The sequence below is a fragment of the Scophthalmus maximus genome, chromosome 5 (genome assembly GCF_022379125.1).
Source record: "Scophthalmus maximus strain ysfricsl-2021 chromosome 5, ASM2237912v1, whole genome shotgun sequence".
In the NCBI taxonomy this organism is placed as follows: domain Eukaryota; kingdom Metazoa; phylum Chordata; class Actinopteri; order Pleuronectiformes; family Scophthalmidae; genus Scophthalmus; species Scophthalmus maximus.
The window spans coordinates 14,082,106-14,107,917 of NC_061519.1; the positions used below are offsets into that span (position 1 = coordinate 14,082,106).

The window sequence follows — 25,812 nt, forward strand, 5'->3', positions numbered from 1 at the left end:
CACCCAAAATTACTATTCTGAATGTGGTCAGCTGATCAAGATGATCACAGTGATTGAAGGGACATACCATATCTGAGGAGAGGCCTGCACTGGATTTTAAACAGTGACTTGGGTTTACGAGTTGACATTCAGTTTTTAGCTGTGTCATATCCATATCCACACTGGGTGATTTGGATAAAATCCTGCCAAGCCATAGGCCTTTGAATAAAATTAAAAAATCACAATTCAATTGTAAATTGTGATCAAATATGGTCAAATTGACTTAAGAACCCCTTTAAGAGAAAAATATTTCATAGATTAAATAAGATGATAAAGCTTTACAGCCTTATACACTGATCTTGTTAACAATCCCTGAATAATGGTATGTAAGATTGCCCACACTGGCAAAATACATTTATGTGTATGTTTTTGGGGAGGATAATTGGTGTCATCAGAAGTATTAGAAAATCTCGGATTTTTGACAAGTAGTTACTAGCTTTGGCACATCGTCCTCCCTCTATTTATGAAGTACAATAAGACAATAATACGACTACATCTCCCACAATGTTAACTTAATTTGAATGTCTCCAGTCAATTAATAATCAGTGTAAATGTTTTTTTTTTCTGTGTTTGTGATCTCAATGATTAAAAGCAAAACAACAGAAAACGTGTATCTACAGACAGAACGGTGTCACAGTTTTGTAAGGTCGGTCAACTCTCAGATATTAGACGCGATGATCCTGAAGCTCTGATTCATTCAATGTTGACCATGTGAACAGTGCATGATCGGGGCGGAGACCAGCTGACGTCACGCGCAAGGACGACCAATAGCAGCGTGGATTTTTTCCAGCCTATGGCTGTACAGTAAATACTATGAGCTCTGCCTCCTTCCATTTCACTGCAGCGATGAAAGCAGATGAAGACGAAAAAAAAGAAAGAAGACGACACAAGCCCGTGGATGAGCTATAAAACCGTGTGTTGGTGCTGAGGTATTCTTTTGTCGGTCACTAGCCCAGTGAGGTCGAAGCTCTCCGGTGGTTGAGTAGAAGATATCCGTGTCAGAGGGGAGACCCGTGCAAGCTAAGCTAGGCGGAGGAGGGGTTCGTCGGCCCACTGCAGTCTGATTCACCGGAGACTCGCCCCACCGCCGGTTCATCGTCGACGTCGTTGGCCCGTCGACGGACGCAGAAAGCGACGGGACCCGAGCCCTTGTTTGTCCCTCTGCCGCAGCCCCGAGGTGCGCTGCTTGGCAGAGCATGCTAAATAATGAGCCAAAGGGACACACTGGTTCATTTGTTCGCTGGAGGGTGAGTCAGACGACGAATATCATGCATGCAGCGGGTATTGGGTTTATTTATTTATTTTGCAAATGTACACCCACAGCTTTGAAATCAAAAGCCCGTCGTGCGACTCGGTTTAGTAATTGTTTAAACAAGGCGTGCGCGTGTCATCGCTACAACCTTTGGCAGTCGCGTGCACGCCAGTGTCAAAACCCGTAGGCTCGAAAGACACTTCCTGTCAACACTTCACAATAGTTTCAGTTTTACTGAAAATTATGAAGAGATGGAACTTGGATTCCACTGTGTGTGTGTGTGTGTGTGTGTGTGTGTGTGTGTGTGTGTGTGTTTTATTATCGTTCCACACCCTCAAATACCCACATCTTTTCAAATGGCAGAGCTTACCCCTTTATTTTGAAGACGAGTAAAATCCACTTCCGGGTGCATTGTTGCGCTCTCTTGGTGACTTGATGAAGCTCCTCTGAAGCCACAACAGTGCTTCGTATTTTCTCAAGAGATTTCGCATTTTAAGAACCCAAGAGATTAATGAGATGAATAAAACGAAAAGCCAGTCACAGGTCTGCGTGTACTGAGCCAAGACCGAGATTATTTGCATTTCCTATGGATTATTTCTTTGTGGATCTTTTGTAAGGCACCAAATTTGGCGACAAATTGAGGACAATTCAGTTCTACTATCTGCAATTAACGACTATGTTCAGATTAATCTGTCAATTATTTTCTTGATTAATAAATTGTTTGGTCGATTAAGTTAGTTCACAAACCAAAGATATTCAGTTAGATATTAATGTAAGAAGCTGGCATTTTTTTCTACATAAAAACGACTTGAACTGATTATGAAAATAGTTGTCGATTAATTTGGTAGTTGATTACTTATCGATTCATTGTTGCAACTTCTGATTAAACCTGCAACCCAAACAACTGCTAGGCAACCCTGTAAACGGCTTGTTCATCAAAGAAAATGTAAACACAGACTCAGAAGATTCAGAAGTTTATTGAAGTTGAAGTGTGCCTTTTTTTCAATTGACTGTTTTCAGTTTCTCTACGTCTGACACCTCTTCTTTCGTATTTGCATCAATTCTTTTGAAATTCAGATATAGTAATCTCATCGGACCTGGACTTAGCTTTTAACCCTTTTGTCAGAGATTTAGAATATGTAAAAGCAAAACAACTCACAGTGTGCTGCTATCTTGAAAGAGCAGAATCTGATCTGAGCTGGCAGCCTCAGCACAGCGCTTCCTCTCACAGCCACTGTCAGATACATGCATGCAGCCGCCAGTGTGGCCCAGAAAGTGGGCTAAAGGTCGCGCTGCCTGTGAGTGTAGATATAGCTGCTGCTACTCTAAAGAGAGTGCAGCAAGAGGAATTCACTGCCAACAGCCAGGCTGTCAGCATACACCACTGAACAACTGAAACTAGTGTTCACTTCTGACTTTTGGAGCTTTTGAAAGCATTTGTTTGATTGGTCATTATAATCAACATTGTCCTGAGGAAAGCACCGAGCTCAGATTGGCTCAATCACTGGCAATAAGTTGTGGCACAGGAAAAGAGCATTGTTTTGCGCTCACGTTGTTGATTAACAAATAGAAAACATGCTTATTTATGCAAAATAAATCACATTGGTGATGCAATGATATTTGTGGCAATGATTTGAATTAGATAAATTTCAGTTTGTTTACATGCTGTTGGTGGCGTCTGTTAGAGTAGAGGTCAGAGTCCAGGCAACATGATCACGGGGTTCCTGGGTTTATTGGCCACCATTTATTTTGATAGTCTGCATACAGTTTTGACCGAATATTTTTAATATGTCACCAATCTTCGTTGAACATTCTAATGCTTAACCGCCGTTTAACAATACAGTATATATTGAAATATTCAACCACCTATTAGTAATCTGTAGACGGACTAATTAATTTTATTTATGTTGTATGCATGTGTTTAAGCCAGGTAAACAACAGCCCTGATTTTCATGACTCCCCATTTTCGCCTTCTCAGTTGGCAAAAGGTCAGCGAATGTGTTATAGTTACACAGAGCCAAAGTCAGTTTCCTCTGAACTGCGTCGTGAACCTTTTATTGATGGCTTACAAATTGCAGTATCACAACACCAGGTCGTGTGTGCAGATCTGTGCCTGCTCCTGGATAATTTTAGAGCTAACGGGAATAACAGATTGTGTTACCGATGCTTGAGGCGACCAGTATTAAATGATGGATAGACAAAGAAAACTGGCAGAGGACACAGGCTAAATATAGACATGACTTGGACCAAATGTTAGAATAATATTATTTTAAAGATAAACATGTCATTTTTATCCGTTCCTTCTCTCTTATGACTCATGAAATAAAAGTGCTAAGGCAGAGTACGTGTGTTTTTGTTTGCCTCATCGTGCCTTTTCCTCACTCTCTCTCCCTTTCTTCCATTATCCCCTTTGTTTCTAATTCCCTTTGTAGATGTGGAGGTACAGTGGGTGCTATTTTGACTTGTCCTCTGGAGGTGGTGAAAACCAGACTGCAGTCCTCCTCCATCACCCTCTACATCTCTGAGGTCCAGCTCAGCACCGTCAATGGAGCCAGTGTAGCCCGTGTCGCTCCTCCAGGGCCTCTGCACTGTCTCAAGTAAGGAGGATGACACTGCGTGTTCATTTTACTGGATTTTAAAAAAAGTTTTTTTAAAATCTATAGTGTGTAAATGCTATTTGGGTGTAAAAGGCCAATGTATTGTATGTCAACCAAATCTTGAGAATTTATTTTGTAGCACAAGCTGTGAACTACATCTCAAACTCGCAATTAATATTGTCAAATAAGTGATGTGGGACATTATAGTGTTAGGATGAAACTCTGTGGCTGTTTTGGGTATTTTCCTTTGGGAAACCATTGCAAGAAATACACAGGAAATGGTTAAATTTTTCTGCAATTTAATTTGTCATACATCTTCTTATTAAAGAAAGTGGAAAGTTACCAGAAAGATAGGAAGCGAGAATGCGGGGGGAATCTGACACTGATAACCACTGTGGCTAGATACTGGATTGAGTGTTAAGTAAATAATCAACGTAGCTACAGACTTCTACTCCTGTTCACTGGTAACTTATATCCAGGTCAGTGTTGTTCTGTGTCAATGGCTGCTGTGGGAGGAACTTTCCACTGCCACGTGCTTGGATACATTTTTGTTGCAAACTATGCATCTTTTAATCTTATTCTTCTTTAACTTTATATCCCAGTAGCAAATATTGCTTTTTAACACAAGATTCAGACTTGACAGGATATACAGTTTAATAGAAGTGCTTATTTGTCACTTGAGTGGTCCACCAAAAAGGGTTTTCTAACATTTATTTGGCTGAAAAATGTATTTTTTCTCACATGCTGTTGCAATAGGTGGAATTATTTTCTTTGTTGGCTTTTGTCAAGATTCAGCGTAATAGTGCTGCCTGGGCTGATGCTCTCTTCGGAGAGACTGCAGTTAATCTGGTCATTGTTTTGGGCTCAACATTGGTCTTGTGCTGACATAAATCAGCGTCGTGTGCTGTCCTTGAGCCAAGAGCAGTCACTTTACACCACTATTACACGATAAAGAGCGGAGCAGGGCAGAAGAAGTCATAATGGCAGGGCAAGGACTCACACACAAGTAAAAGTGGCTCAGCATGCAGTGAGGTGCAGGCTTGGTTCCATTTCAGAGCAGGGTCTGTTCTAAAATAGGGTATGTTTAAGTTTTTGCAACTGTGGAGAGCAATGTCACTCTAAGCTCTGTGTGTTAACCTATAAACCATACACTGTAAATAATTTCTGAGTTTAAGTGTTTAAATATGAGCAGAGTTTGGCTGGAAGGCACAGCTCACCAGACCACAAGCTAAACAAAACACAGCTAGCTGGACCAAGATAGATTGGTGCTATGTCTCGCTATTAATGATATGTGGGTCAACTCAAGTCTAAGGCTTTTATTGTAAGAATTTATCTCCCCCAAATAACCATTTTATTATTTGGCCTAAAGGACATTTTTGTTTCTTATTCTTTCTGAGAATACTATGTGCTTTGCAACAGTCAATGGTCCACTGAATCGTCATGAGCCAAGCTCATTCTGAAAGCTCATTTTGAACTCAGGTGACAACAGAAATATGCCAATTTTATATAATATAATAAAAAAAAAGATCCGAAATTTCCCCATTGTGGGACGAATAAAGGTATATCTTATCTCAAATATGAACACGTGAGTTGTCATGATAACGCCACTATAAAAACCAACAGAGCAGGACACCTGTCATGTCATCCTGTTTGGGTCTTCCTCTGTGTCGATAGTGACCCTGTGCACAAAAGTGTCCAAGAAGCTTTAATTCACTGGTCTCTCTGCTCAGGGCACAAATGTTTAATGAAAGGTTTTCTGTCTCTGCAGGTTGATTCTCGAGAGAGAAGGACCTCGTTCACTCTTCAGAGGACTGGGACCCAACCTCGTAGGTGTGGCACCTTCCAGGTATGTGCACAATTATCTACAGGGTTCTGGGTGTGTTGTGTGTCATCTCCTGCTGACTTTAGCCTTCATGCCCAGGCTGTCTTCAGCAATGCCACAAGAATGTACTTCAAGAAGCTAAAAAAAGAGAAGAAAATCCTACACTTGTTTTTTAAAGGGTCACTCTTTCTCTGAGACACAGATCAGCCCTTGGTGGATCTGTTATCGGAGAATAAAGGCATTTCTGTGTCTTGTACTGTACAACACAAACTTGGCATTTTTGGTGCGTAGTATATTTTCTTCTGCTAGCTCTTTGCTTTGTTAGGCTTCCGGCTCCTTTGGCGCATGATACTAAGGTTACAAATACACAATTGACAAGTTAAACTCACAGAATTACTATGAAAATTTGTTCTTCAAATCCCAGCAGATATGAGCAGATTCGCTCTCTCTCTCTTAGCTCGGCTGCACAGGGTTGCGTAACGGCCTGGCGTCTGAATGAAATCTCACAGTCTGAATGAAACGGCAGCAACAGCAGGCATTAGACAGCTGTGACACACTCACCATGTGATCATTGTTGTTGTGTAGCATCACAGTGAGGTTCCTACATAGAGACGGTTTTGTTCGTGACGAATCCCCCTCCCCGACCTGTCTAGTTCTCCCCAGCTACTGCTGCATCACGTGGCTATTGTCATCCTCTTCCCGTTGGTTTGTTGTGGTCTCTGTATCTGAGTCATCCTTTTCCATACTCTAATTCACCGTGTGTGTCTGTGTATGTGCCCTGTGGGCTAGCTGTCCAGCTGTGGAAGTGAATGCTTGTTTCCTGGTCACGACAGCTATAGCGAACTGTTATATAGGAAGATATTGTTACATCAGGTGTGAACCTGAACTCATTGGCAACGCATGTGTTCTATTCAGATTTTCTTTTAATTTCACGATGGGTAATTTGGTAACGGTGGAAACTTTAGATTCTAAAATATAATTTAAATCCATTTTGATTGGTGTGATATTTTTGTACATTTTTCAATTAATTACCATTGGTGTTGCAGCTTTCTCTCCCAAGTGAAGTACGAGCAAACACGTCATCACTCAGATAAACACACAAATTTGCATCTCTTTTTACAGTGAAAACCAAATGGAAATGTCTGAGGTGTACAGTTATTGGTTAAAAAAAATCAACTCCTCAATAAAGGTGTTTGACCGGGGGAGTCACTCATTATTCAAAGCAGTGTTATTCATCAGTTCATGCTTCAGCTGTGGGCTGTAAAATCTATTCTTCAAGGCCAATTTAATATGAGTCATTGCTGCCACCAGTGTCGGCACATCTGTCAAAAGATTCCTGTTTTGAAGATGTATGGCAAAGGAGGATGCAACATCGCCACTCAATTTAATCACTGTAATTTAGGTAACGCTTGAGTTTTAGATACAATATAACTGAATGGACTGACGGATTCATTACTTCATTTATTTTGTCAGGGAAGGTCTGGGTTGCTTGGCTACAGAGTTATTCTCTCCTGTTATAATTAGGAAACAGCACTCTGACGCTAGAAAGCTAAAAACATCTTCTGATGCTAATGAGAGCACAGTCCGCTGCTGGCGTTCATTAGCAGCACGCACGCACACACAAACACACACACACAAAAAAAGTTTATATGGGATAACATGCACTAGCAGCATCATTCAAAATGTATGGGAGATGCAAATACACATCCTCAGCCAATCACACGATTCCTATGCAGAGCAGCATGATTATGTCGTGCATGGGTGCCCTCTCAATTCTGAACGAGGGCAGCGAGTAGAGGTCTCTGGGTTTAATCCCACTCAGCAGCAGCACGTTGACTAAATCCCATGATTTTATTTAGTGAGGAGCAGATAGAATCATGGCGAAATAAATCTGCTATTTAAGGATGCTGTGACATTGAGACACACACACACACACACACACACACACACACACACACACACACACACACAGTAGCGCTTAAAAAAATGGGCTGATAATATGCCACCAGTGGTTCAGTGGTATAAGGTGATTCCTTCAGTAGCACATGCTGATCTCTAGAGTAATGCTGCACATTTTCAACCGGCACATGCCGTTTCCTAACAGCAGGTGGTATGCCACAGTCCGACTGTAAAAACACACAGTTTGTGTTGTGTGTTCTGTTGCTGGCATGTGTGAGCGATGCCTTTCAAAGGACAGCAATTTCATGTTCTCATTCTGATTCTGTCTCTTATGGCTCGGTGCCAAGGTACCCGAAGCCAATATTAGAGCTTGTCTTAACTTACATGACTATTGTTAGCCTAGCCGACCACAGCCAGTCGGATAAAATGATAACAGAAATTAGAGGCCATGTTGCCCTAACATTGTCAGCCAGGACGGAGGAAAAGGACATCAGATGTAAGTGTAGTTTGAGTCAGGGAACGAGCCAGCTGGCATCAGATTTGCAAAGGCACCAGGGGGCGATGAGAAATCTGTCTGTTGCCAACCACTTCCAAGTGTGAAATGTTATGTGTAGGTGTAACATGAGCAGCATACCTGTAGGGACTGACATCCCTGCAGCCGCTGTGTATCGTCAGTCACTTTGAGATATCCGCATTGCAACTCACGAGCACAGATAAAGTCTTTCTGTGGCATATCAGAAGGCTTAAATCTCTTCCATTGCTGCCCTCATGCATTGTTTAGGCAGTATTGCGTTTCAGGCAATTTAGAATTTGAAATTTTTAAATTTAATGTTTTTTTTTGTATAAACCATGCTGAATGATCATAATTCCTTTTGGTTGCACATTTGTCATCTCGATCAGCGGAACATGTGGTGAGTAGTAGTTTATCCACTATTTGTCTCATTGTTTCATCACGGTGTCGTCTGCCACAGGGCGATCTACTTTGCGGCCTATTCAACAGCCAAGGAGAAGCTGAATGGGGTCCTGGAGCCAGACTCTACCCAGGTGCACATGGTGTCAGCTGCGATGGCAGGTAATGACGGCTCCCTCTCCCCCCACACTTCTGTCTGTCTGTCTGTCTGTCTGTCTGTCTCTTATACCTATCTGTCTGTCTGCCTGGGCAGTGTACAGCCTTGATGGGTTTTGTTTAAAGAAAAGAAAAAAAAACCTTGTTAAAATATATTTCAGTTTTCAGATACATTTTTTCCCCCTCATCATTTTTTAAAATATCCCTAAAGCGTCACTTCATTTTTTTTCTCCCTTTACCCCTCCCTCTCCATATACATGTGTGGGATGGTGAGATCTTCACAAATTGAAAAAGCTTGTGAATACCTAAAGCATGCAAAAGCTAACTATTAGTATCTGTTATAACTAGGCATTGCGTTGCTCTTTCATGTGTAGAAATATTGAATATACCAATACAAGGTTCAACAGAAAGCACAATTTAAGACTCTCGGGATCAAATTGACCTTGACCTCGGTTGTAGTGAACATGGCCTATAATTTCACATCACAGAGTTAATCTCCTATCTGGCCATTAAGAACATTTGTTTAGACAAGCACCTTGGAGTCACACAATCATATAGTACTGTACATCCTTACCACTAAGGCTACATCCACATTACTACGTTTTAGCTTTAAAACTGCTGTTGCAGCTACGTCTACGCCTGCCGTTCACACTACTAAATCTTTGAGCGCCTTAAACAGAAGGTTTTGAAAAGCTTGACTATCAGCGGTGAAGGCAAAACCTAATAAATACTTACTTTAAGTGCTACTGTAGACCCACCTCGTCATCGGTATGGACTGTATTTTTGTAGCGATCAACTACTCAAAGCGCTTTATTGTACAAGTCACATCCACAAAAAAAAACGTAGTAGTAAGGATGTAGCCTCTCTCTCACCAGCTTTTTTCGAAGCCTCTCTGAATACACCCATCCACCCAGTATCTTGTCTCTTCATGGTGGCCTTGATAGTCCACATACATGTTTTAGGAAACAGAAACTTTATATCATCACCAAAACCAGATTGAGTCACAGTTTTGGGCCATGATGTGCCACTGATGTCATTTATCCCATGACTATGCTGTGTATACAGAATATCTAGCTTGACAGATAGAAGAAAACCAAATGGTCCTCAAAGTTTAGGTTGTGCTTTCCTCTTCTCCTAGCCCTGTTGTCCCCCGTGTCTTCCATTATTATTATTATTTCTTTTATCCTCTCTTCTCCCTTCTTCTCCCATTTTTTTATCCTTTCATTTTGAGGCCTCTGCAGAGGCCTCTGTAAATTGTTTAACATCCCAGTTGTTACTTAAACAGTGTTGTCTGGGCCCCCGTCTTTGCTCTGTGTGTATAAAGGAGAGAGCACTGTCCCCAAAGGTCAACCGGGGCCCCTGGCACTCGGGCGGACACGTCAGGTAGCATCCTATTTCTTTACACTGGTATGATGAAAACCATGGTGATTTTTATGAATATTAGAAAGTTCATGATGGTTATTCATTTGTAATGATACTACCATTACTTATGGCAGTGTGTTTGCTGCTGGTTTGTAGTTTTAGCTTCTTCTTATAAACAGTTCTTCTATCTCTTAGTTTTGAGACACACGCACACACGCACACGCACACGCTCACGCACACGCTCACGCACACGCTCACGCACACACACACACACACACACACACACACACACACACACACACACACACACACACACATACACCTCCCTCATTTCCCTTATAGCCTATTGCCTCAACATAGTAAATGTAAAGTAATGAAGAATACTTGGATTTTATGTTGTCAACCTTAAAGAAATGCTAACCTTGTCACTGCCATAGGAGGTTATAATCACTGTTTTTACTTTTTTTGTCATCATCCATCAACACCATTAGTGTTTCCATTCATTTCTTTTTAAGGAGAAATATGTTTATTTTCATCATCCAAAAGACTATTTCAACATGATTTCCTCTTTTTAAGGGACGTTTGTTGTGACAGTTTCACCTCAAAATAGTCCTACCAGTTTAAAGCACACACAATAAAAGATGCAGTAAAATATGTAAGGGAATGGATTGAAACTTAAAAACAAAAATAGCAAGGAGTTTTCATACATTCAACCTTGAGAATAGTGTTTTTTTCTCCTGATGATCTACATGGCAGTCACATTATACATACAGAACATACAAACAAGGATATATATGTAACACCACCGTAGCCCATAATGCACAAGTGCTGGACAAATGTTTAATGGTATCATCTTGTGCAAACATCTGTGTCGTTGAACTTTACAAACGTCTTTCACTTGCACACGCTTTCAACACACTCACCTCGTCAGCAATGAGAAATGGTACAACTAAAGAAAACCTTTGTGATTCAATGGCTGAATTTTTCCCAGTTTCAAGATATTTTCTCCCAGTTTTGTGTAGTAACTCTGAGGAATCAATGCCTCCTTGTAGTGAATTGTTGGCTCACTTTGTCCTCGGGGAAAGATCGTAATCTAAAGCACATTTGCCTCGAATGTAGGTCAAACTCCTCTGGAGAAATTTCACGGGCATCATGTTCCATAGAATGATTGTCGTGCACAACATGCAGCAGCGCGTCCACTGAGGTTAAACTCTGGAAATAATTTCATCAGCTCTATCAGCTGCACGTAGACATGTATTTGTTTTATTAAAAATATAAATGACTAAGTAGGAAAGTGAGGTTAACTTCCATTAACAGAAACATTTGATACTTTGTGCCCTGTCATCGAGTGTTGTACTTGTTAATATTGTGAATTTAGTACACACACAAGCTTATACCATCTTTGTTGAGACATTTAAATATTTTAATTTGGTTCAAAGGAAAAACTGGTGATAAATTGGTAAAATCTTGGGTCAATTTTTCATATTCAGATGAGATATTAATGGGCAAACGGTGTCTTGTTTGCAAGGTCACCATATTAGATTCACACACAAAGCACAAAACACCAAAAAATTATTGCAACAACAAAAATGAATAAGAAATTAAAAGTATTCAAATCAAACTTAAATTTACAATAAACATTCAGACATACATAATGTGTTTCTCTACGCACAAATATTCTGTGACTATAAATACTTTAAATACTTTATTTTAAGTGTCATATTCTGTGACATTCAAGAGGCCTTGTTTAATATTTTGAGGAGTAATTGGATGTGTTTTTCTAGAATCAGACTGGATCTCTAGAGAGATTTTCTCCCTGTTCAGGGACGTCTCAATGTTATTTTTACATTCATCCCAGTTTTTCCAGAATCAGGTTTGGCCCTGAGAGGTATTTGGGACAGACTTAGTTATGTTCCTTGTTCAGTTTCATTTCACTGTCACAATACATCATTGTATATTCATAATAGTGACTCCTCACTCCTTACATCACTATCATCCACCGCATATACACAATGACAAGGTTAGCATTTCCCCAGGCCTCTCTTTGTTCTCTACCTTATTTTGATTTCCTTCTTACTCTGATGTGTAGATTCTGAACTGATAATGGCACAATGAGTATGAAGAATACATCTTCAAATTTCATTTTCTGCCTTTGTATTTGTACTTTTGTGTTTTCCCTCGCTTCAGTGAGATGGAGCTGGAGGTTTGGATTGGGTTGGCTTCTGTTCAGTCAACATTTTTCTTTATTCCAGTTGATAAAAAGAGTAAAGGGAGGGGGTCAATTGTGATCATTTGAAAATAAACAGTGTGTAAAAACATTTAATTCAATAAATACTAGTAAATTTGTTGGCATGGGGCTTAGAGTTTGGAGAAAAAGAAGGGGGGAGGTCAGGCCATCACCTCCCATCTCTTCTCCATCTACCTGTACTGTACCAGTGGGTTTGGGGGGGGGGGGGGGGGGGGGGGTTGGTGGGCAGTTTGGGGGTTAGATGTGACCGCTGCTTGTGTGTGACTGTGGTACAGAAAAGCCTGTGTCTATTTTAGGGCTTTACTGTAAAGCTTTCACCCCTGCGTGATTGGGTGGGAGACCCCGCCATCTGAGCCCCCCATGTCTGCAGGCTACTAGCTGCAGCGGGGAGGAGCAGGAGGAGCTTTGCCCCTCCCTCGTGAGTACACACCATAGACGCTTCTTCCTTCTACTTCCCTCTTTTTTTTCTTCCTCCTCTTTTTGTTCTTCTCTTCTTCTCTTCAACAGACCTGTGTCATCCTCTCTTATTCTTCGTGCAGTTGCCTTAACGTAGGTTTCTGTTGCATTGATAGACTAGATGCACTCAGGCCTCTTTATAGACTCCTTTAGCTGTTTCCTGCAAATAGCCATGTTTGGTTTCTCTGTCATTTGAATAAGGAAGTTTGAGACTTTGTGCCATTTCATAATGATACAAAGTGCTCATGAACAAATTTTAACACACTACATATCACACTTTACTGTATATTGCCTACTTTTTCCCACATCCTGTATAAAACTCAAACAAACCCATGGAGGCACTCACGTCTACTTATATACTGTGTATTCTGTCTACACGAGGGCATAATTAATGCCCATTGGCTGTGAAGACAGTGGGACTTATGGAACAAGGTTGCCTTGCCACCTTTAGGAACTCCAGGCAACACTAAATTCCACGCCGCAGACTTTCCACTTTAGTTCTGCTGAATAATTGAAGAATCTCCTCTAGACACCATCTTGTTTCTCTCTGCTTTAGAAGTTGTGTATGTTGGGCGAGTACCAGGTCAGCGGCCTGTCTGTAGTGTCTAATCAGTTAACTGGTTTGTTAATGTTATATAATAAACACAAAGATGTATAGAAAAAAAACAACGTTGTTTATTTAAAAAATGTAGTGCAATGTCAAATCTAAGAGTCAAACCCATTGTGTTGTGACTCGAAGCAGCGTAATGGCAGATCTGTTTGACATTAAAAGAAAAGCAGTCATGTCTGTATGTTAAAGCACATTGAGTGTAAGTGAAATGATTCATCTTGTAAGCTCTTCACGATGAGCTCATGTTATAACTGTGAAAGATCTTCAATAGAACCAAAAGATCTCTCATTAGGATTTTTTTTTTTTAAATGAATCAGACTGCACTTTTAAACAAATCTACACTCAGATTCCTAAAATGAATTTGCTACTTAGCCTCATTTCCCAGTGTTTGTAGGAAGATATTAAAAAAAATACGAATGAAAAAAAAAATCACTCATAGCTGTTGCATTCATGCACTGTTTTGATTAAGGATACTTAATTTTAGGAATAGAGCTGTTTGGTTTACATGCACCTGAGTGGCATTTCACATGAAGACGATCAATATGTGATGTGAATTTTTAAAAAGAAAAAAAAGAAACTTTGTAGGAGCCCTGGAATGAGATGGCTCACTGTAAAGTTAAACACCTGTTGATCCTGTTTAGTGAAGTGCTTTCTCACTGTCCTTGCACAATATAGAATATTTAGTTAACTTGATCAGAGTTGTGTTTTTCCCAAGTGTCTCTGCATCTCTCTGAACCTCTGACCCCCTCTGAATTTCCCAGGGTTCACCGCCATCACAGCCACCAATCCCATCTGGCTGATTAAGACGCGTTTGCAGCTGGATGCCAGGTGAGGAACCTCAATTGCATGGTGACAATAACGAGAATTATATTGTTATTAGACGCGCCTTAAAGCGGCTGTTTGTCATTGCAGGAACCGGGGTGAGCGGCAAATGAACGCATTTGAGTGCGTGCGGCGGGTGTACCAGATGGACGGCCTGCGAGGTTTTTACAGGGGTATGTCGGCCTCGTATGCCGGCATCTCTGAGACTGTTATCCACTTCGTCATCTACGAGAGCATCAAGCGTAGACTGCTGGAGTACAAGGCTCGCACCAGCATGGACGAAGAGGATGAGTCGGTCAAAGATGCCTCGGACTTCGTGGGCATGATGCTCGCAGCAGCCACCTCGAAGACCTGTGCCACCTCCATAGCCTACCCTCACGGTACGCTTCTGTCTCACTTAATTGATATTTCATAAGTTTTTTCTTGTATAAAAAAGTGGAATATTGCCTGCCTGCCGAAATCTGTAAAGGATGACATTAGTATGCTGTTATATCAACCTGTTTTTTAAATACATAATCTTAAAGGAGAGATGGATATGAACAATCTAAAACATTGTTAAGATCCAACGATGATAGTTTGCCCAATTGATTTGCATTGGAGTTTTACAATTATAACCACCACAGAAAAGGAAGGGCATCTAGTTTTTCAGCTGTGAACTGACTCAATGGATCAGAATCAATTGTTGCATGAAGACGTGTTGCCTTTTGAGTGAGACAGTTACTCAATACTGCTACGGAGCTAAAACGCTCATCTGGATGAAGTTTTGGTTTTAGCCAAAAGTGTGAAAAGAACAACCTGTGGCCAGTGGTGCCTCTAATACAGTTTTCTTCCTTTTGCTCTCAAATTGCAGAAGTGATACGAACGCGGCTACGAGAAGAGGGAAGCAAGTATCGCTCCTTCTTCCAAACTCTGCTCACGGTACCCAGGGAGGAGGGATACCGGGCGCTGTACCGCGGCCTAACCACCCACCTAGTCAGACAAATCCCCAACACCGCCATCATGATGTGTACCTATGAAGTGGTGGTCTACCTGCTTGGCCGTTAGCCACCAGGCAAACGTGTCCTTCCTGTTTAAAGAGGGAGACGGCTGAGCAAATGACTGAGAAGGATGCCCCTTGGCAAGTGGGCATGAAATGTCAAAATGAAGACCAAAGGAAAACTGAAGATACACTTGTGGACCAGGAGAGGACAAATGGAAATCAAATGAAGACAAAAGAAGAAAATAAACAAATGTGTTATCATATCAGCATCACCACCCCCAGTTCACTTAATGAGGCTGCTGGAACAGATGGAGGCAATTATAGGTCACAGAACAGGTAATAATGGTGGGACAAGAGAGGAGGCACTGACAGGAAAGATGCAGAAAACACAAGGTATCTCTGCAGGACAAGATCTTTGAGCACATTTCAGTGGCCTTAACAGAAAGTGTTTTAGTTTGCATCCTTGTCTTTGTGTGCAGGGTAAAAAACAATCCTCACTTTCATAGAGATGATAATGTGAATGGGGGGGGGGGGGGGCAAAGAGAACTTGAGCATTGGTAACTAGCCCTTGTTTCAGTGCTGTACGACTACTGTATGATTAGAGAGCTGGCAAATGAGGAATGTTCATTTAAGGTCGAATGTGAGAAACTGTGACATCACCTAAACCCACCCATCTTTGCACTACAGAAAGTGTGGCGTCAAGCATTCCCCTCTGTAACCTCCGACACCGACACTACACCACCCCGCCCCATCCACCCCACCGCTTGTGATGTCCTCAGAATCTAGATAGTGTTTATGAAGAGTAGCTTGAAAAGCTGACTTTCATTGCACGTTCGATTCCTCTGTAGTTCAGCCTGGCGGTGACGTGGTTTGGCAGGAGTTGGCCTGCGGCCTCGACAGTTCGTCATCACTGAAAAGAGATTAATTGTGTCCTTTCTGAGATGTGGAGTGTGTGAATGTTGGAAAAAAGGTACCGAGACTAAGTAAATACCATCGGAGTACTTGAATATAATGTGACATTCAACGTGATAGTCTACGTTCAGAGAGAGAGAGAGAGAGAGAGAGAGAGTCGTGCTTGTCTTTGTGCAACTGCAGTCATGTGTGCATGTATAATAAATATCTACTCCAGATTTCCCTCCTCTAACTATTAATCTTGCAAGACACTGAGTGAGTGTGGAGAAGCTCCCGTAGGATACTGGGAGCTTTGACTCCCACTCGCCTGCCAGTCTTTCCTTCCAGTGGCTTCCATCTGACCTGATAACGTGCACTTTTGTGGCCTTTTAGGGCTTGTGCTTTGCTTTTTATTGTGTGGACAGTTTAAACGTGTACATTTTAAAAGAAGAAAAAAAGTATTACTGTATATCAAAATGGTATTTTGCTCAACTGTTCTTATAGCAGATATATTTTACAGTTTAGAGTTCTCAGTAGTTGTGAAGGATGTCAAAATGTGTTTATATATTATAGATAATGTATATAACATTATTTGTTGTTTATTTTTTTTCTTGGGCCTATGTTTGATCATGCTCTAGTTTGCCTTTGCAAATGATTTAAAATTTTTGTGCAATTTAACCTTGTTTTGACATGGACTGTTGACATGATTATTGAAATCGCTTCACTGATTTTCCCCCCCTCAAAAGTTCATTTTTGTTTTTGTTTGTTTTTCTGCACTTGTATGTTGCTGTAAGCTGCAAACAGTGGTGCGCACAACAAAGCTAAGAGAAGCTCCAGCACAAATACTCATGTAAGCATTTGTGCTGGAGCGTTGATTCTTTTCTTTTTTTTTTAGATTTTAGTTTTTTTACAGCGTTCATAAAGTGTTCCATTTTCAAGGTTTGGATGTTTCTGTCATTCGTGATGTTTACAATGTTTTATAGTGTCTGTCATATTTTTTGGGGCTCTCCTAGCAACATGTCTTGAGTATCTAGATGGTAGTGTTTGAATGTGAGAGTTCAAGAGCTGGAATCTCTGCTAAGTACCACAGCGAGTGGGGATTGTTAAAAAACGCGTGAACCAGAAATTGCCAAACCTGCTACCGAAGGGGGTTGTTGGTAAGAGATAGTAAATATAGCCCATTACACTTTAAAAAGTTCACATAATATAGAATTTAACCCTGCATTTTTTTCCAAAATGTATCCAAGCACCTTATAAAATTTGATCTTAGAAATCTGACAATGCCGGTCCCTGATTATGATTGGCTGAGACACGTCAAAGTCATACTGTTTTAAAATCACCATTGCCTTTTGGGGCCCACTGAGTCATTGAATACATTTTGTCCTGTTTATTATCAGAATGTCCTATTTACATGAGGTTTAAAATCACGTGGAGGGATTTTAAATGTCAATGTCTCAGTGCAAACTCAATCTTATGAAAATGATCAAATTCACAGTTTCTATGTTTAAAAAAAACTAGGTTATTGTATTTATTTCACCAACTACAGTAAACATGGACGTTCTTGAACACTCTCATCCCCCCTTGCTGGAGTATTATTATTCAGAGGCAAACTGAGGTGCTGTAGCTTGTAATAGTTATTATAGTTATAGTTAGTTATTTCTTTCCCTTCTCCAGTGACATGTTGCTAGCCCTTAGTTGATGTTGGTGCTTTAAAAACAATTGCTGACTCACTTTAACGTCCATGCTTTCCTATAAAACACTAATAGCTTTTTATGTCTTTGGCTGCATTGCACTAACAATTGAGGTCAACTTACCAAAATGTGACATGAACAGACAACTGGACAAACAGTGCACACATTTCAATCATGTTTTATTTTTATTTTTTTTTACCTCATTTCAGTGTCTGTATGCAACTCAGTCTCTTTAGGCTGTGTGCTTGGACAGGATTCAGCCTCAAGCAGAGTCAAATGAAACCTTGAAAAAATTGTTTTTGCCAGCTCAGTTGTTGATGTGTTTTTGTTTGTTTTCGAAGACAAAACTGAATAAAATCCATTTTCAACAACAGTTATGTCAGCTCTTTTATTTCTTTACATATTAATATGCACTGTTGTGAAAGTATTGGCAGTTTGTAGGTCCGAGAGTTCAAAAGAGGTCCCTCTTGTTAGGTGTTTTGATACTTAAATAAAAAACAAGATTTAAGTAAAACACTGTACCGAGTAACGGTAAGCACCTTTCAATGGGCAGTGTTCATCATGAAATCATTTTTAAAATAATTTAAATGAAGAGAAGAGACTCTCTGGTTTCCAATTTTTAGAAGATAGTATAAAACTTTATTTTTGCCCAAGGAAACATTTGTGCTCAAGCCGCTCAGACACACATAACATAAAGTGTGTGTGCGTGTGTGTTTGTGTGTAGGCAGTATGTCAAATAGAAAAAAAAAATTTCTGTAAACGTATGGGCGATGCAAAGTACAGTATAATGGTGCAACTCAGGAACGATTGAAATGCTGTATGGTTGGCCTGTTTCTGTGTTTCAAATTACGAGCAATGAAAGAACTGTTCATGAATTTGTTGAAAACATAAAATATTATGTTAAAATATTTACGAAACTACAAGAAACGAAATGGAATATATGACGAATTTGACAGCGACACGAACTGTTTGTATTTACCTAGCAGGGCCAGAGGGGGGAGCCAAAGAGCTGCTGATAGAATTGATCAGTGCAAAGGTTCCGTTTTCTGAACTCGCTGATATCAGATTTGATGCCATTAGAAATTGTATTGTTAAAAACTCAATTAATAAAAACAAGTCACACACACACACACACACACACACACCTCATCTTCGTTTTCATGTTCAGATATTAGAGGCCAATCAGCATCGATTATTACAGCATCGATTTGGTTTCAGTTCTTTGTAATGCAACAGAATTAATCAATGATTGTGGGTAGATGGAAATTGGAATAATCTATCATCATACACGCCATGGTTGGACTAAGTGACTTACATAAATGACCGTAAGCCATTAGTTTCTATTGATTCTGTAGTGCGGGACTGTTAGGGTTGTTGTTCACAAACAGCACACGCACGCACGCGCACGCACACGCGCACACACACACACACACACTGGCCCGGTTACAACTCGATGTAAATCAATCAGCCTTGCTCTCTGTTCCTTGAACAAAATATCCAGAATGTCATATTTTACAGCACATCAGTCTATTGATGTTGCGGTTATTTAGCTCAACTGACTTCCGCTGGTTCGTTCAGTGGTTAAGATCCTGGATGCTGCCAAGAGCCATAATCTGACATGTACACAAGATCAAAGAAATACAGCGTGGGGATGATGACCCCTTCAAGAGCTGTCTGAAATTCCAGAGGTGATAATAACAACAACTTCTTTTTACCAAAAGCTACATGAAAACACAAAGTAAGTAGAAATAATTGAAGGTAACTATTTTTGTATAAAATAATTCTAATGGTATATACTAAAAATAAGTAATAATATGTATACTTTTGTCTCATCGCTGTACTGCCCTGGCCAAGATAGCACCACATACAAAACAACTACAGTTAACATAGCTATAAAAAAAATAGCTTACTAAAAACAGGTGGCTGCTGGTGAGAATTTGCAATTGAAACATTTGAAATAATTGAAATCGTGAGAGAAGTTGACGATGGAGAGACATTTGAAAGTTCAGTTACTAGAATTTGATATGGCAGCTATAATGGACTCTGAAGTTTCAAGTTTCATCAATAGCAAAGTAGAATTTTGCCGCGTCAGCTGCAATAAAAGTGCAAGGGATTGAGAATGAAGTTGATGTTTAGCCGAAAGCAGTTCAAATTGTACGCGTCTCGTCACTTGAGCTGCACCAGCGACCGTTTAAGTTTAATCACAGAAAGCAGTTAAACCCTCAGTTACAGCATAAGAAATGGAAGCAGTGCAACTGTCAGTTGACGTGCTAGTGCAAATATCAAGAACCTAAATATGATTAGGAGGATAATAAATAAAGCAGTCAACATAAAACAGATGACCCCAATACAATACAACCTATAATGTCCAACACATAACTCCCAACATTGGTTCGAAAAATAGCGTCCCTTAATACAAGATTTGTTTTGAACATCGTCACTGTTGTCACGCTTTAATTGGTACTAGTAATAGTAGTGGTCTTAGTAGTATTAGTAATAGTGTTAGTACGAGTATGAACACTGCTGGGAGCGGGTTTAATGGCAGCCTGACTTTACGAGCAGCATAAACGCACCATTAGAGCCCCAGCCAATAGCATCAGAGCATGACGCTGTGTTGTGGTGGAGTTGACCAATCAGCGGCCGTCGTGCAGAGTAAACGGACACTCGGCATCGGGTCCCTGTCTACCAGTGTGTGCGCGCCGCGCTGCTGCTCCAGTGCAACAAAGGAGCCGTCGCTGGTCGCTACGCGGCTGAAACACACGTCCCACCGCTGGAATAACGCGGTTGTCATCGGCGGAGGCGAGGACAGGATCCGGCTCTCCTGGAACTCCCGGCGAGGCCAGTCGTTCGGCGACGAGTGGAGTTTGTGTTCGGTGAGTGTTGCTCTGTTTACACCAGACGAACGGGACTGGGAGCGCTCGGTTTGTGTGTGCTCTGCAGCGGGGCGAGCGGAATCCCCTGTCTTTCCTTCAGACAAAAAAGAAAAAGTATCTTCACTGCATTTTCAGACCGTGGATTTGAATTTCACGACTCGTCTTCCTCTAATCGCTCCGAGCTTGTCGTCTCTTGTCGTGTTTTGATAAAGTTATCGCAGCTGACACCTGGAGTCCTCAGGAAGACGTGTCCACACACCGTGTGTTAATACTGCACATGTGCAGTGAGTGTGTCTGCATTCTCACACTTCTGTATGTGACTAGTTAAGTTGCCAATAAAGTATTTGATTAATCAGTCTGTTTATTTAATGTAATAATAAGGACGGACTCCTGCTGTTTTTTTTTCCTTTAAACAAAAATGATGTATTCAGATTACTTGTCTTATTTACTAAACAGTCCAACATGCAAAACTATCCAGTGACAAAGTGAAGCACCACATCGTCACGAATAGATTTTTTTAACAGTATTGTTTCTGGATTAATTTTCTGTCTATTGACGTATTGAGGCATTGCTGCTAACTTAGAAGAAAGTGTTTCAATGATTCCTATGATGTTGTTATCAAACACTTAGGACAAAGGAATATGATTGAGGCTTGATATTTTACAGTTCAACAATGAACTTTATTATCGATAACTATAAATAAAGAGAAAACATAAATACAACCAAAAATATAGAATATAAACAAACAATAAACAAACAATAGTTTGATTTCGGAAAATGGTTTAAAAAATGCACATCTGTTTATTATGTAAGGTAAAAGTTTTATTTAACGTTAAAACAAAAGAGTTCACAATCATAGACTCTCTAATGAAGCAGAAAGTAGTTTTTGAACTTTGCATTGTTTCAAAAACAATCGTTCTCCAATCACCAACACTGGCTGTTTGTAGAAGCCTGGAGGTGAAAACAGAAAGGCCAGAGCAGCTGTTTCGGAGAGTTATGGTTATGTATAAATGCTGAAGTGCATTGTCCTTCCTCACAGTATGTCCGTGACAGTGATCACTTCTCTCTGCGGCTACTCTCTGACATTTGCTCGGCTACGATGGGTTGGGTGACAAGGACACGGAAAACAGAGAGCAGATGGTAGCAGGGAGGGCATGAGAGGAACGAAGAGTAGGTAGGGCAGAGAGGAGCGGGGCAGAAAGGAGGTGGGGGCAGCAGGAAAGAGGATGAGGAGGAGAGAGAGAAAAGGGGGGTCTGGGGGGTATGGGCAGGATGAGTGTGACATGAGGAAAGGTGACATGTGCCAGATGCAGCCTCGCTTCATTTGGTTTGCTAACAATTAACACATGTGCGTGTGTGTGTGTGTGTGTGTGTGTGTGTGTGTGTGTGGGTGGAGTCTGCTGGTTGATGGATGACCTGTCGTCGTAGGGGTGGGTGGGTGGGGTTGACTGCTCGGTGGGGAGCGAGATGGAGGAGGAGGACGAGATGGAGCATTGTAATGTTGACAGGGGGTCATTTATCTGTCTGCTGGGTCCGAGCAGCCGGGCACCATGGGACGTCAGGCTGCTCACCAGCATCTCCCCTCCTTATTCCCTTTAATCCTGTACATCCCCAATTCCCCATCTCTTCTTCCCACGTTTCCACACCACTTCTCCTGCAACTTTTCCGGTCCCCCTCATGTTCCTCACACAATTGTTTTCCCTGTGTGACTCTTTCTTTGCTGTTTTTTGTCTCCTGTCCCCACCTTTGCTCTGCCCGTTCTCCTTTGCACTCCTTTCAGCCATTTTCGGTTCTACTGCTTTCTATTGCCTACATACAAACTTACAGTTCAACTACTGATGGGGCCTCAACTTTAAATGAATTGTTCAAATCCGTACGGTGAATACACTAAAGAAACTAGAAGCTTTAAAAAAACACTTTCCCCTTATTTTAACCCGCGGTTTTAGAGAGCACACTCACACACTGATAATGGGGCCTTGACTTATCGAATATCCTTTCCATTGAGCCCTGTCCCTCCTAATCGGTTTTCTTTCTGGCTTTATTTCCCTGCCATTTCCCTCTCTCTAGAAATCTCCCCCTCTCCCCTTTATCCCTCCACTGGGACTAACAAGCGGCGTCATGAGTCAGTGTGAGCAGAGGGGCAGATGGGATTCAGCTCGTAGGCCAGATAAGGGTTTTAAACTCTGCTGTGTCTTATCACACCCTGTCACTGCTACTTAAACTGAACAGACACTGCCTGTTATGTTTGGGTTGGTAAAAATCCTTAAAATGAGAGAGTGGAAGTTATGTCTGTAGCATGCTGGTGTAATCCCTGTACAAAAGGGCGCCAGTGATGTCAGTGTACTCATTTTAACGCAGTGATGCAGAGACGGGGTGACAAAGGAAACGCTTGCCCAGAAGTTGACCCAGTGTTATTTATTATTAATCAGATATATTATTCACAGAAAATACATTTTAATTGGGTTCTAAGGTTCACTTCCTGCCAGTTGCCAGACACATTGCTCCTCTGCATTTTGCTCACTGCCATGTTCGCCGCTATGTTCACCCTGCAAAGACGCACAAGGCAATTTGGTGACAAGACAGACTACATGTTGTAGTCAGTATGAACTGTTCTCCATCAGCCATCATTATTTTTAATCACTTTATTTCCCCCGCCTCTCCCACTGTGTGTGTTGTGTGCCACTGCCGAGTATCACAGGAGGCTGGCTCATACAGGAAGCAGGCTCCAAGATGTGAACCTGTGAAGCCTCATGTTTGTCTAAATCAATGTGCAAAATAGACCAGAGTGCTGTGATTCTGATGATGAGAGTCAAGTCTTGGCAAGCATGAGCAAAGTGTTCAATTAGTGCATTGACATGATTAAGATCAGATCAGATCTTTCTCTGTGTGAATCGAGGGCTGCAACTCCAGAAATGTATTATTATTAATCATGTTTTTTCTTTAAAATGTCACGAAACTGTCCCATCACATATTTGCAGAGATGGAAGTGACAACAAGCGTCAAATCCTCACATTCGAGAAGCCTGAACAGTAAATCTTTGGTATTTTAAGCCGTGTGGCTCCAGGGTTGGGAATGTCGTTCAGTCATTTGGTCAGTCAGTCGACCATTTTTGTCTTGTCTGAAATATCCCAACAACCACTGAATGGATTTCCTTGAAATCTGCTATTCATTTTCCCTTAAGGATGAGTTTGGTTTCCTTTGACTTTTCATTAAGTGCTATTTTATCGGCCTCTAATTTGTGAATAATTTCCAGGTAATTTTGAATGAAATGTGTTACTACTCTACAGTAAAAGGCTCAATATAAACCCAAGCAACTGTTAATTCATTGCTTATTTTTTTTTATAACGTACATACAGGGCGACTCCCTGAGAGACAAAGATTTGAATTGTGTTTCGATGCCTCCCCCTCAGTCACCTGAGATTCTTCTGTCCACTCGGTGAATGTGTCTGTGACAGGTAGAGGCTGAGAGCGCGACTTCATATGATGTTGTTTCCTTCTGTTTGATATCTACTGTCAGCACGTTGTGGCACATCCCCCGATCCGACGTTGAAGCCGGGAATAGGTACTACAGTGTTTCTACAGCTAGACGCGTCTTTCCAATGGATACATCATTACGGAGAAGTTTCAGGGCCCCTGCTGAGGAAAATGGGTGGGGGGTGATAGTTTTCTTACCAGATGCCCGAACCACCTCAACTGGCTCTTTTCTACGTAAAGGAGCAGCGGCTCTACTCCTCACGGATGACTGAGAGCCAGCCACCTTTCTAAGAAAACCCATTTCGGCTGCTTGTACCCGCGATCACGTTTTTTCAGTCACGACCCATCCTTCATGACCACAGGTGAGGGTAGGAACAAAGATCGACCGGTAGATCGAGAGCTTTGCCTTCCGGCTCAGCTTCCTTTTTGTCAAAATGGTGCGGCAAGGCGAGTGCAATACCGCCCCCACTGCTCCAATTCTCCGGCCAATCTCACGCTCCAATGTCCACTCACTCGCAAACAAGACCCCGAGGTACTTAAACTCCTTCACCTGAGGTGAGGGCTCATTCCCCACCTGGAGTAAACAATCCACCGGTTTCCTGCTGAGAACCGTGGCCTCAGATTTAGAGGTGCTGATCCTCATCCCAACCGCTTCACACTCGGCTGCGAACTGATCCAGTGAGTGTTGAAGGTCATTGCTGGGTCCCGACTCAAATACAGACAACGAATAAATTCACAGGAATTAATTCATCGCCTCATTCCTTTATAATTAGTACCAAATTAAATATTTGTGACTCAGCCATTCTGAGTGTTTAGTGTTGATTAGCAAACATTACAATGCAATCCATCTGTCTTTTTTCCCCACCATGGTCACAGTCATGGCAAAAGTCTTCCTGTCCTTGGACCATCAAGTAAATGTATGCATCTTTCGATGGAGTGGGAATATATTTATATTCAGCTGCCTTTTGTAAAGTCAGTGATGGACTGCTGAGCTCACAAAAAACACTCACTCAACGGACACACACTCACGAATGCACACAGACGTCACTCAGGGAAAACAGCACTCTGATGCCTTGCAACGCTCTTATGACAAGGACATTAAAGGGGCAGTAAGCGATTTTGTTGTTGTTGTCTTCCTGACTGCGCTGGTCGGAGTTTGGACCCGCCACCTCGGGTATGGGCGACACGAGGCCAAAACCCCCTTAGTCCTAGTGCCCTGTTGCTCCTGCTCAGGACAGGTGCTAAGGGTCTAGATGCAGTGTACAACCCGTGTCGGTGTGTATGTGTGTGTATAGACAGTGTTTTTCTCCTGCTGATGCACTGGTGACTCATAGAGGCTTTTACAATGACAGGAAAAGTCAAGCAATGAGCAACCTCTTCCTGCTGCCTGGCAATACAGTGAGTGACAGACTCAGAATTCAGAATGTCAGTGTTCCCAAAAAAACAGTCGCCCTGTGCAACTTTCTGGGCGTTTCTCCTCGTGTTTTAGCTTGCTCATCAGTTTATCAGGGCAAGGTTGATGCAGCTTGTCATCTTGTTGTCATCCTGATTGATATGCGTCAATTTGTTTTGAAAAGATTGCGGCAGTGAGCCGTTAATCAAAGTCGCACCCGGGGAGAATGGAGCCCGACAAACCAGCAGCAGAGTTGGAGCCCTTGGGGACACCACAGGGAACATGAAATCATAAGTGATGTGACAAACAGACCCTGGGTCCAGCGTATGTCTCCGCCC

At 41.5% G+C, this 25,812-nt stretch overlaps 2 protein-coding genes across 3 annotated transcripts in view; both read left to right on the plus strand.

The window, feature by feature from the left end:
• Nucleotides 1–853: 853 nt before the first annotated feature.
• LOC118310796 (solute carrier family 25 member 36-A) lies at nucleotides 854–18,107 on the plus strand. The gene is made up of 7 exons (XM_035634093.2): nucleotides 854–1,286; nucleotides 3,724–3,888; nucleotides 5,657–5,734; nucleotides 8,581–8,681; nucleotides 14,113–14,179; nucleotides 14,264–14,553; nucleotides 15,024–18,107. The coding sequence occupies exons 1-7, from the start codon at nucleotides 1,246–1,248 to the stop codon at nucleotides 15,215–15,217; spliced, it is 936 nt and encodes a 311-aa protein (XP_035489986.1). The 5' UTR covers nucleotides 854–1,245; the 3' UTR covers nucleotides 15,218–18,107.
• A 2,116-nt stretch (nucleotides 18,108–20,223) lies between these two features.
• LOC118310797 (SPRY domain-containing SOCS box protein 4-like) overlaps nucleotides 20,224–25,812 on the plus strand; it is a 61,919-nt gene continuing 56,330 nt past the window's right edge. For both annotated transcript variants that reach the window (XM_035634097.2, XM_035634094.2), the window contains exon 1: nucleotides 20,224–20,607. The gene's annotated coding sequence lies outside the window, so the exon portion shown is untranslated. The remainder of the gene's footprint in view (nucleotides 20,608–25,812) is intronic.

Excerpts from the sequence above, each read along its gene's own strand:
- LOC118310796 (XM_035634093.2), top strand. The coding sequence starts at position 1,246 with ATGAGCCAAAGGGACACACTGGTTCATTTGTTCGCTGGAGG. Across the intron at positions 5,735-8,580 it reads GTAGGTGTGGCACCTTCCAG|GGCGATCTACTTTGCGGCCT; the intron begins GTATGTGCACAA and ends CGTCTGCCACAG. Across the intron at positions 14,554-15,023 it reads CTCCATAGCCTACCCTCACG|AAGTGATACGAACGCGGCTA; the intron begins GTACGCTTCTGT and ends CTCAAATTGCAG.